The following is a 12,693-nucleotide window of genomic DNA, read 5'->3' as shown; positions in this document are numbered from 1 at the left end:
TGAGAAGCCTGTTAAATATTCAGCCAATGGAGTTTCACAGTGAAATCCCAGAGGAAGGCTGGAACTGCAGTGAAACTGTCTGGCAGGTTTACAGTTAATGGCGCTCTTACAGATCAAGAACTCTAGGGGGCTCCAGCTGCCCCTCTATTCTCCTCCAGACACACTGCCAGCCTCACAGCGCCCCACCCTCTCCTGGAGACTCCTCCCCAACATCATCGTAGTCAGTCCTGTCAGGTGCAGCGGGTCCTTCTTCAGGGGGCAGTGCGGCCCGGTCGCTCTCCTCTCCAGGGGGAGTGAGGGGAAAACCTGCCAAAGAGAGACACACACAATCAGGGACTGGTTGGGTTTACGCAGTGGGAGGGTTCACACAGATCTGGGGTCAGGGATTGGTTTAAGCAATGGGTGTGATTAGAGTGCCATGGGTGGTTTCTGAGAGATTCAGAACTCAAACTCCACTGCCTGGTAGTGACACCTGCTGGAAGAGATGGGAGTGGGGCAGTTACAGGCTCCCCCACAGCGTGCTGCTCCTGGGGCAGTAGGGTGTGCTTTGCTGAAGCATGGCAGGATATCTGAGGGGCCCTCCCAATCCCTCCCCACTGTAGACTCCAGTCCCCCTTACCTTGGATGGGGTTCCCCTCACTGTCCTCCACATCATAGTAGCCAGAGGGAAGTTCGTCAGAATGGAAACTCCCTAGGAACAGGAATCAAGGTTAACTCTCACCCACAGTATATTAGGAGGCTGTGTGGTCCAGTGGTTAAAGAAAAGGGCTTGTAACCAGGAGGTCCCCGGTTCAAATCCCACCTCAGCCACTGACTCATTGTGTGACCCTGAGCAAGTCACTTAACCTCCTTGTGCTCCGTCTTTCGGGTGAGACGTAATTGTAAGTGACTCTGCAGCTGATGCATAGTTCACAGACCCTAGTCTTTGTAAGTTGCCTTGGATAAAGGCGTCTGCTAAATAAACAAATATTAACTCCCTCCTATTTTCCACTAACAGTTACAGGGTTCAGAGTGCTAAATAAAACTGTTTACATAACATTAAGACTGACCCATCAAATGCAGAAAAACTACTTGGCATCCTAGAATCAAACCCACTCTACTGCTCAACGGGTATGGCGGGGGATGTTGCACAGTCCTGGGACTTACCTGCACAAACAATATGCAGTTACTAAGGGTTTGACAAACGTGAGCTAAATTAGGAACCTGATTGAATACATTTACTTTCTCCAAGACTGGGTTTGGTGCAGGGCATCTCTACAGGGCTTGTCTGCAAGAACTCACCTGATAAATCTTCTGGGTTACTGTTCATAGGGACGGCATCGTCATAGTACCCTGGGGTCTCTCCTTCCAGAGAGAGCATTGATTCACCTAAAAGAGACAGAGAACAGCACTAGTGTTACAGACCAGAGAGAGCACTGCTTCACCTAAACCAGACAGAGAACAGAATCTGTGATACAGGTGAGAGAATTGTTTCTTCATAGGTTTGTAACACAGCCCCCCTTACCTGGGATGGGGTTCCCCTCACTGTCCTCCACATCATCGTAGTCAGAGGGCAGCTCATCAGAAAGGAAACTCCCTGGAACAGGAGACAGGGTTAGTGCTGCCTGCTTTCACTCTGCAAATTCACTACCTGCTACTTGTTGCACACTGACTACTATTGTAGCTGTTGTTCAGTGTTTGGATTACTGAATTCAGGACAGGAAATTAAACAGTGGTTTTGTGATCTACACCCTGAGTAACTACATGTTAAATACTGTGTGCTGCTCTGTTCCTGTCTGTCTCGCACTCTTTGTAGTGTTTCCTGTGATGAGAGGTTTACAAGTCTGCTGCTTTGAGTCATGTTTGTGGATTGTGTGGCAGTGTGATGTGTGTGTTGGCTCTCTCTTTCTCCACTCCCCCTCCCCTCTTACTCACCTCTCCTGGGCGCATCATAGGTTCCCTGTCTGGCCAGTTTGTACTCAATCTCCTCGTAAACGGCTTCATGGAAGGGGTCAGGCTCCTCCTCAGCAATCCCTATGGGAGGAAACAGGCTCTCATTCACAGTGACACAGCTCTGCACACATTGTACTGAACAGCACAGCCTTCAGTGACCCACAGTGCAAGAACACCATTTAGCTTCTTTATTTAAAACTGCCATTTTAACAGCTCTTTAATTAATGACAGAACTTGTCAAGATTGTGTCCTCTGCTGCCCCTACTGCAGCAGGCTGGTATCACACATGTGGGTCAAGACAAGCTTTTTCTCTAACCAGATCATTAATAAAAGAGAATGATTTATAAATTGTCATCTGAGATGCACAGAACAATGATCGCTGCTATAAAGGATCTGGGTAGTGCATTTGTGTTGTCTGGAAAGCACTGCAGATTTAAAATGCCGGTGTAGGGCATTACTGAATACAATCCTAGAACAGCGCACTAGGACCTGAGTGTGTCACCTTCCTAAGCTCGCGTCTCTTTAAAGGGATTTGTTCCCTACCTCTCCTCAGCATCCTGTTGTGCTGCAGCTGCCCGGCTAACAGGACCAACACCACAAAGAGCAGAGCTCCCAGCACGATGCAGGCTATCACTGGGATGGTCATGTCTCTCTGTGGCTGCAGCCTGGATGGAGAGGCTTCTGTTGGAGAGGAAGACAGACAGACACTTCTGTAAACAGTTGGGTACTGTACTGTAAATAAAGCAAAACAGCTGTATTCACATTGCTTACATAGGAAAGCCCTAACTGAGGCCTCCCTTTGTTTATCCACACGACTCCCAAATTCAGAACGCTACACAATAAGAAACATTTCCCCCTAGAGCTGTGCTTTTGTGTTTATGTGTATAAGAGAGTAGTGTATGTGGAGTTTAAAAGGTGCTGCTTTTACCTGTTTCCAATGGAGAGCTGATAGTAGTTGGAACACCTGTAAAACAAAATGAAATTTGCAATGTAAGCAAGTACTCCGTGCCAAACACAACAGAGCATCTCCCCAGTACAGTTAATTCCCCATCTCCCCTGCTCTGATAACCCTCTCTCTCACCTGCACAGGTAACCCATGCATCCTCTTTGTGGTCGCAGTCATTGTGTCTCAGTAGAGCATGCCGGCAGTCCCACAGGTGCATCTCGCTGCCCCTGCAGTTCACCTCGTCCAGCCAGATGATGCCGTTCCCTTGTCCAAACGTAGCCTCACCCCCCCCTGTGCTCTCTGCTGCCCCACAGCCTAGTTGTCTGCAGACCACCTGGGCGTCCTTCAGGTCCCAGGAGTCACCGCAGACTGTCCCCCAGGACCCCTCGAACCGCACCTCCACCCGTCCGGAGCAGGGACTTGAGCTTCCAGCTAGCCTCAGCTCTGCTGGCTCTGGAATAAAACAGCAGGGCTTACTGAATCAGTTCAGCACAGAGGCTGCTGTGTGAGTAGTAGAGAGAGGCTTTATTTCCCCTCCTGGAAAAAAATCTAGGTAACCAGTCTCAGAGATCAGAGGCAATCACAATTCAGTGTTGAATTATTAATTTAAAAAGACTCTATTATTGGAAACTATAAGAACCGCTCATTAAAATTAGTTTACAACAGAAATTTAAAGGCCAAACGTTGACAATGTTGTATAAAATGTCAATGCATATCACTGTAAGGTCATGCTTTTGCAATTGTATGCATTATTTTTAGACGCTGTTAAATAAAAAATAACCTGAGCAGTGCTCTTGAGTGAGGTCTTCAGAGCATGACTTGGGTATGCTGGTGACAGGCGGCTTCTCTTTCACTGTTAAAAACAAACAATTAAGTGAATTCAGTGTTTGGGAAAAAAAAGTACATTGCATTCACACTCTGCTCAAGCATGCTGCTGCTTTGTGTCTCGTTTGTTTTGAGCTGAAACAAGAAATGGTGAATGCAAAGTATTCTGAAGATATTGCTGTAGGGGTGTCCATAAGGCCTGGGCATATTTCTATTGGGATCTCTTAAGTTTCATCTCCTCTCTATTCTAAAGAGGCCCAGCTTTTCTGTACTTTAACACATCCCTGCTTAGAAAGGACAGTACCTCCAGTAACACAGCTACCATGTTGTGTAACTTGCTAGGGGCAGCGTGTCCTTGTTATCGCAGGAGGAGGATTCAAACCTGTGGTCTTTAACTGCTGAGCCATCAGGTGCCCAGCAGAGGAACAACAGAGGGAGATCTTTACCTGTGCACTCAATCGCAGCCACCTCATTGTTAAAGCAATTTGTCTGACCCCAGGGTAAGGATGGACACTGCCACAGTGTAGAGTCGTGTCTTCGGCAGTTCACTCCATCAAGCCATTTGTAATCAGAACTCAGCCTGGATTGTGCATCTCTAATGGCAGCACTTTGTCCACAGTTCAGCTGCTGACATATCACTGAAGCTGTAATATGTGTCATCCTGTTGCTGCAGACACTACGCCAGGTGCCATTGTAGAGAACCTCTATTGGTCCAGAGCAGCCTTCAGCCAGTCTAAGATCCTTGAACTCTGTCAAAAAAAAAAAAAAACATACTACCGTGACAGTAAACTGCACTGTAATGAATGACACTCAGAACTATACTGATTACAATACTGCTGCGAGACAATATTAAAAAGCTTTTTATATAAAATGTTTTAATACAATCAGCTAGAAATTGGAGAGGTGGTATAAATGGTTTGAAATCTTCATGTATTACAGGATCACCAGTAATCTGCCCTGCTTACTGATGTCCTCCTCTCAGTTTAAATAAGTTGTATGTAGTAATTGATATTGCCTTGGTTTCCACTATTAACATATTAATGGCTAATGGCTCAGTTTCCAATGGTTAGGTATAGTGAGTTATTGCAGTCCTGTACCTGAACACACGACTCCCGCGTCCTCCTTGTGTCTGCAGTTGTGTTGCCCCCACCCTCCTGAGGCACACCCCCACAGAGTCGATTCGTTCCCCTGACAGCGCAGCTCGTCCAACCAGATGGGTCCGGTTCCCTGGCCGAAGGAGGCTGACACTGAGGCGTTGAGTGCCGTCCCACACTGGAGCTGCTTACACACCACCTCAGCATCTGCCAGGTCCCAGGAGTCATCGCAGACCGTCCCCCAGGAGCCGTTGTGATAAACCTCCACCCTCCCAGCGCAGGCACCTCCTCCCCCAACCAGCCTGAGGGCCGTGTGATCTAGGGGGAAAGAATCAGAGTCAGTGACCAATAATCAATTCAATAATAGTGTGTCATCATACTGACTGAATACCACGTGATCTAGAGGGACAGAATCAGTGATCAATAATGAATCAGAAGCAATAAGATCAACCCCTTTCAGCATTCAGTCTTGTTTCCAAAGAAGTTCTTGTGAGAGGTTTTAAGTAGTCTAGCTATAAAAGGGCTTAATATAAAAGCTGAAACATAAATGAGAAGTGTCCTTGTATTACAGCATGGACACCCCAATACATATGGGGATATTTTATTTATGAGATCATGTTTTTGAAATGCACTCACTGGAGCACAGCACAGCCGCACTGTTACTGGTATTGCAGCTGACTTGCTGTGGAAGGCTGCAGTTTATCAGATGGGACTCATCCCCGGTGCAGCGAATGCCTGTCAGACACACATCACTGTCCCCTGTCCCGTATCGAGAGGAGTTAGAGACTTCCATTGCAGAGCCACAGTCCAGCTCTCTGCACACCACGGAAGCCTCTGTGAGGCCCCAGGAGTCGTGGAGAACTCTCCCCCAGGTCCTGTTGTAGTAAACTTCCACCCGGCCTTCACAGCGACTCGGTCCGGCTGCCAACCGGACTCGACCTGCCTGTGCTGGGAGCAAAGGAGAGGAAGATAATAATCTAGTGGGCAGGGTTAATGAAGCACATCAGAACTGAGGTGAAATGGCATATGGTTTGCTATATTAAATGCCAAAAAATAATTCAAAGCACACCACACAAGGTTATGGGTAAAAATGTCCATTAAAAACATGCATGTTTAATATAATGTTGAACCTATTGTTCAACATTATATGGCATTTCAAATCATTCATTTGAAAAAAAAAAACTCTTAATGATGCTCTCTCTGCTTTCAATAGAGATTCTCAGCATTCACTGAAACTGAGGTTTTATTTTACACTTAGAGGTTGTAGCAAAGTTTTAAGGAAGTGCATGTAAGAAAACAGATTTCATATCAAATGGATGAAAGAAAGGTAAGACAACTAATCACAGATAAATAACAGTGGGTTTAATAGGTAGGTCATGACAATTTTATATTCAACCAACTGTCTCATTATTCTATAATGTTTCGATTTCAAATGAAGGACTGGCAGTGATTTGTAATTTAAGTTTTTAAGCTTCTCTCTTTTTTTTAACTAAAATCCACCAACTTTTAAATATGTTAAATGAAATTATTGTAAAAAAAAAACAAAAAAAAAACTGTCCTGTATATTAAGCAAAAGGACGCTACTCACCAGAACAAACAATTCCCACATCGTTCACATGAGTGCACGGCTTGTGTCTCCATGCAGAGATGGGGCACTTTGATAAGTGTGTCTCCGTGCCTTCACAGCTGAATTTGTCAGCCCATATTGGGTCGCTGCCTTCTCCAAAATGGGCCTGTCCAAGGACGGCTACAGCATACCCACAATTCAGCTCCTGACAGAGAACTGTGGCATCTTGCAGATCCCAATAGAGATCGCAGACCGTCCCCCAGACTCCTTCATGATGCAGCTCCACTCGACCAGAACAGGAATCAGAGCCATTCACCAGTCTGTACCCTGCAGAGCAAGCATATAGACAGTAAAGTTAGTGGAGTCGCTCCCTATTACCTTTCCAGTGCATACATACCTGTTGCTAGTTGTAAAGCACTACCAGGTAATACATTAGTTCTTGATTCCTGATCATTGGAAATCTGTTTTACTAATCCGATCCTTGAGTCACATGTTCAGTGTATTTTTATTTAAAAATCAGTAATTTACAAGACTGGTTTCTCAACTGAAGAAAAATACAGAATTAGCTCAGTATACAAACAATTTATACAAGATGTGTTTTTGATTTCCTTAGGTGAAATGTTTGTCTTCTGGACTGATATATTTTTAGCTTTATTCACTGTAGAGATGCCCTTCACAAGATAATGGGTTTTCATAACTGTGAAAAAGTATGTGGGTGTCAAGTTGAACATAGAAGTGAGGGTAGTGCTATTTGTTTGCATTGTTAACAGGCTGTTCATCTATATTCACCCTCCTTGTACTCACCAACACAGACAAGGCCCACATCGTTTGCATGTGTGCAGCTTGGCTGCTCCGTGGATGAGGTGGGGCAGACATGGAGCCCGGGCTCATTTCCACTGCACTGGATCTCCTCTGACCAGACCAGACCCTGCCCCTTACCGAAACGAGCAGCTCCCAGCACCTCTTGATGAATTCCACACTGCAGCTGCCGACAGACAACCTCTGCATCCTGCTGGTCAAAGCCAGCATCACAGACCGTGTTCCAGGCGCTCCCACGCAGTACTTCAACTCTCCCAGAGCAGAGATCGCTGCCACCACTGAGCCGCACTCCTTGACCTGGAATCATAAAACTGCAGATATTTAGACTCTGGTGCCAAAGCAACAACCTGTAAATGGTTTGCAGATTTAAATCTATGGTGAAGATAATTTTGCATGCAGTAAATGTGAAGCCTGTTTGAGATTCCATCATGCACAAGTGTATTCCTAAACCTTGTTAATTAGACAATTATAATTGCAGAAGTGTCAGGTTTTTGGTACTTGTGTCCTAGTTTATTTGTGTCTATTATTCACTTCATTTCTTAATTAGTAGTAGTTAGTTTCACTATTTCAGTAGTTGTGTATGTATTTATTTTTGATTTTCACAATTATTAGTCATTATTGTTGGTTTTGACTATTAGTTAATTGGCACGTCTGTGGAAATTGCATGTATATTAAAGCTGGCATGTTAGATGTTAGCTCCTTTTAGGGGACAGTAATTAAAGTTATAAATGGGATATACATTTGCATAAAATTATTTTAAAATACTACAGATAACAGTTGCATTTGTATTGTGTAATTATAGCTATTTCCCTGCAAATATGCTTGACATTAAGTTACTGTTTTAAATGTATCCCTGCCTCATTGTTTTAAACTAGCAGTGTGGAGTAGTGGTTAGGGCGCTGGACTCTTGACTGGAGGGTCGTGGGTTCAATCCCAGGTGGAGGACATGGCTATTGTACTATTTTACATATCCCAAAACAAACTCCAATGTTCCGTTTTACTCAAAAGTTGCTGGAAAGCAGTCTAATTTTAAGTTTTAAATCGGCGTTTTGGTAAACAGGAAACATGCTCCAGCGGTTGCTATGGAACTCCTCCCGTTGCTATATGACATGTGCATTTTTAAAATTGGAGCTTCTTCATGACAGGTAAGCAAGCCGTTCAGTCAGCATTATAAGAACCAATCAGAGTTCTCGAATTGCCACGTGATCGCTATGTCTACAGCAGCTGGTTCAAGTTGCAGGGACGTCCACATAAGCGACTCAGGTGTGGACCCAGCTGAACAGAAGCAGCATGGCTACGCAGGGAGCTAGCAAGTGTTTGCAAACAAAAGGATGTTGAAACCTCGGAGAGTGAGGAAGATGACATTTTAATGAGATTTTAGAAGAAACATTATTTAACGCCGAAAATCCTAATCAATACGATCCAAACCACGTCAGTTTGACGTGTAGCCTTACCTTTTGTATCCTTGTATACAGAGAGATTACTAGACTTTCTATCTATCTTCAGTCGCAGAAGAAAGTATTGGCATCCTTCAATTGAAACAATGTTACTCACTAATTTATTTAGTTTAATACATACTGTTAATTAAACTATACTTATTTAACAGTGATATGTTTTTGAAGTTTATTGAACACTCATGCATCCTAGCAAGTAATAGTAAAGATTGCAGGTACATTATTAGAGTTCAGACAGGGAGTGCCAATACTTATGTCTGTAACTCAGTAAGCGCCCTGATTGTGAAATATGATGGTATCTTGTTTTTTATGAAAGTCCCTTTTCTGTATTACTACCGTGTTAAATTGTACTCTTACCAACGCTTTTGTGAGGCAATCTCTATTTCGGTGTTTGGACTGCTATCTGACATCTTTCTACCCCTACACTACACCCTGCTGGAGGAAATGGTTCTGATTCAGCAGTGTCCTCTACGCTATCTTAAGCTGCACTGTCAATTATGCTTTCATGATCTTTACGAGACTCTTGCAAGACCTGTTAAATAAAATAATTTATAATAGAGCTAACAATTAATAGCACACATTTGTAAAACTTGCTGCCATCTAGTGGAGTAATAAGGTTATGTATCATCTGGAAGCTGTGTTTTTATTTAAAAAATACATACCCTTATTATTCCACTAGATGGCAGCATAAGACCACAAATAGCTGGGGGAATCATTATATATTCAGTACAGTACAACGTCGCATATCCGACCCCTGTGGACTGGGGTATAGGCGGTATGTGAAAAAGTCGGGTTTGCGATCATCTATAGAAAAAGCATTTACACATCCATAAATAGGTTAGTGAACAAAAACAACACGCCAACTGCTTTAAACATGTGGACATGTTTTGCTTTAAAAGTAAACAAACATAAACAAGATTAATTAGGCTACAAATACACAGTGTTGCTATGCGTTTTGCTATAAACCATCTCCATGCAAAGCTTTTTATTATTATTATTTTTTAAAAACAAAAACGGTAAATGTACAGTAATCTGCAACTGATGGCTTCTTTCTTAACTCTAGAAGTCCCTGCCTCCCTGGTTCTGCTTTCTATCTCTGTCTCGGTACTTTGCGCTCTTTCTTGATATTGCCAACAGCCGATACGCAGCTCGGTTTAATATTGCTTCAGCTATTTTAAACAAACGTCTGGTAAGCTTTGAGTTTATGAAGCTTGCTTTGTTTAATTCAAATGCATTTAAATGCTACAACAGCACGCTGCCAATGTCTGCAAGCGTGCGCTCCATCATATAAACACATTGCACAAAAGAAAGCTTTCTCGACTGGTGTATTGAAACGTCACTGCTACATGCAGCTGACTGACACACGCACACAGCCCCCCTCTCTTAAAGGGGAACGCACCAAAAGGCTGATTGCTATGACGCTTTCTTTCTGTTTCCATCGCGGAAGCTGCATTTGCTGCCAATGCCATTACTCTCGCAGCCTACTTTTAATATTTATTTATTTAGCAAGGCGGTTAATTGACTGTATAGTTTTAGAGGGCTACAATCATTTGCGTGATTTATTTTAATTGCATGCAGGGGGTGCATGGTGCTGTGTGCATGCAGGGGTTGCATGGTGGTGTGTGCGTGCAGGTGTTGCATGTTGTGTGTGCGTGCAGGGGTTGCACGGTGGGTGTATGCCTGCAGGGGTTGCACGGTGGTGTGTGCATGCAGGGGTTGCACGGTGGTGTGTGCGTGCAGGGGGGTTGCATGGTGTTGTGTGCATGCAGGGGTTGCACGGTGGCTGTGCCTGCAGGGGTTGCATGGTGGTGTGTGCATGCAGGGGTTGCATGTTGTGTGTGCCTGCTGGGGTTGCATGGTGGTGTGTGTGTGCAGGGGTTGCATGTTGTGTGTGCCTGCAGGGGTTGCATGGTGGTGTGTGCGTGCAGAGGTTGCATGTATCTGCAGGGGTTGCATGGTGGTGTGTGCGTGCAGGGGTTGCATGTTGTGTGTGCCTGCAGGGGTTGCATGGTGGTGTGTGTGTGCAGGGGTTGCATGTTGTGTGTATCTGCACAGGTTGCATGGTGGTGTGTGCGTGCAGGGGTTGCATGTTGTGTGTGGATGTGTGTGGAGGGCAATCGAGGTGCAGGTTTGGCGTGAAAGACGGCTGAGCGGGGAAGTGAGTGCAGATAAGGGGGTGCAGGGAAAAGATGGGGAGGATTGGGTAAGACAAGAGTGTGAGAGAAATTGTGTTCGGGGGGATAGAGAGAAAAACTACATCATTTATTTTCATTTTCATTTTCGACTCCCAGTCCCCTTTCCCTCACTTTATGATTTTATTTTGTGGTTATTGAATTATTGTAAAAATAAATGGCTTGAGTCTTTACCTACTCATGGTTGCAGTCTCATTTTTGTTGCAAAAAGAACCCGAAACGCTACAGGATAGTGATGTACATTACATAAGAAATGTGTGATATTATTATTATTATTATTATTATTATTATTATTATTAGTAGTAGTAGTAGTAGTCCTATTTAAGGGCCTAGTAGGCCGGACTACACCGACTGCCCAGTGGCAGCCGGTGCACCGGAAGCCCAAAGGCGGCCGGAGAAAAAATTCAATTTAGCACCCCTAAAATAGGGGTGCCAACAAAAACTAGGCCTAATGAAATGAAAAGACCAGAAAAAAAGAACTGTAAATTAAATATTTAGAACAAAAGGGGAGGTGGAACAGAGCACGCCCCCTAGAGCCCACTGGTCGACAAAGGTGGTCATGTCGCCAGCGGACTCCGTGTGGGTGTGCTCCAACTTAACCCGGGATCGGACGAGGGCCCTGAACATGGCCCCACAGTCAAAGAGACCCTCCCCGATCATCTTACGCTTCCTGGTCTTGTAGATGGCGAGTCTAGCAAGAGCCAGGAGCAGATTAAAGAGGAGGTCTCTTTTCCTGGTGGAGCCACGGACAGGGTGCCCGAATATGAGGAGGGTTGGGGAGAAGTGCAGCCAGAACTGCAACATGAGGTTCTTTAGCAGTAAAAAGAATGGCTGCAGCCTGGCGCACAAAAAATAAATGTGGCTTACCGACTCGGACTGACCGCAGAAAGGGCATGCGGCGTCCGAGTCGGTAAAGTGACGCAGGATCTCTCCTGACGCGAGCGTTCCGTGCAGGACCCTCCACCCCAAGTCCCTAGCTCCCCTGGAGACCAGCGGGGAGTACAGGGCCTCCCACTGGGGACTCTCGCCCTCTGGTGGTCGGAGGGTCTCCCGCCAAGCGGTGTCTCGGCGGGAGACGGGGGTGTGGAGCGTCATCGCGTACAGGGTCCTCCTCGACGCCGATCGGAGGGGGGTCGAGGAGAACTGCGAGATCCTGCTCAGGTTGTTCTTGAGGGGAGGCCGAAGGGGGACTTGGGCCTTGGGTTCGATCAGCAGGACCGGAGAGCTGGGGGGGGGGGGGATGGAAGATGGCTCCCCGGTCCTGAGAACTCCCTCGAGATACCTGACAGAGTCTGGGTGCAACGCTGCTTTGCACTCCCGGATCGCGCTGACGGTCGCCCGAGCCGCTCTGGCGACGAGCGACTCGGGGGTCAGCCACTCTGACCGCTCGCGATCCAGGAGATCCCAGACTCCGGTCACCTTGGCCGAGATCAGCGCGCGCCGCACCGAGGGGGACTCCAACGCCTGCGCACCCAGCAGGAGTCCTTCGCCCTCGGTCGGAACGGCGTCTCGGCCGATAGAAAACATGCTCCGGGTCCTGAGCAGGTCCTGGTAAAAGACCGGCAGCTCGGGGAGACGGATTCCCCGGAGGTCGATCCAGAACAGCTGCCGGTCGTAGCCCATGTCGTGCAGCTGGCGCAACAGGAGGGACGCCAGCGTGCACCACTGCGGGGCCAGGTCTGCGTACAGGAATCTCTGCAGCGTCTGGAGGCGGAAGGTGTGCACCTGGCTCTTGATGCACACCAACCCTTGCCCTCCCTCGGCCAGAGGGAGGCTCAGAACCGCCGCAGAGACCCAGTGTTTTCCGGCCCAGAAGAAGTCCGTCAGCTTCCTCTGGACCCTGGACAGAAACTCAGGGGGCGGG

General features: G+C 46.3%; 1 protein-coding gene across 1 annotated transcript in view; it reads right to left on the bottom strand.

Annotated features, from left to right (window-relative positions):
• Positions 1–1,785: 1,785 nt before the first annotated feature.
• LOC117434147 (scavenger receptor cysteine-rich type 1 protein M130-like) overlaps positions 1,786–12,693 on the bottom strand; it is a 33,748-nt gene continuing 22,840 nt past the window's right edge. Inside the window, exons 3-12 of the mRNA XM_059010644.1 lie at positions 7,169–7,480; positions 6,386–6,691; positions 5,434–5,745; positions 4,801–5,115; positions 4,150–4,452; positions 3,660–3,731; positions 3,014–3,331; positions 2,861–2,896; positions 2,476–2,613; positions 1,786–2,013 (exon numbers count right to left, since the gene is read on the bottom strand). Of these exons, the coding sequence (XP_058866627.1) occupies positions 1,907–2,013; positions 2,476–2,613; positions 2,861–2,896; positions 3,014–3,331; positions 3,660–3,731; positions 4,150–4,452; positions 4,801–5,115; positions 5,434–5,745; positions 6,386–6,691; positions 7,169–7,480 (2,219 nt within the window). The 3' untranslated portion in view covers positions 1,786–1,906. The remainder of the gene's footprint in view (positions 2,014–2,475; positions 2,614–2,860; positions 2,897–3,013; positions 3,332–3,659; positions 3,732–4,149; positions 4,453–4,800; positions 5,116–5,433; positions 5,746–6,385; positions 6,692–7,168; positions 7,481–12,693) is intronic.

The sequence above is a fragment of the Acipenser ruthenus genome, chromosome 41, assembly GCF_902713425.1.
Source record: "Acipenser ruthenus chromosome 41, fAciRut3.2 maternal haplotype, whole genome shotgun sequence".
Classification (NCBI taxonomy): Eukaryota; Metazoa; Chordata; class Actinopteri; order Acipenseriformes; family Acipenseridae; genus Acipenser; species Acipenser ruthenus.
This window is presented reverse-complemented; position numbering and strand designations above follow the sequence as displayed.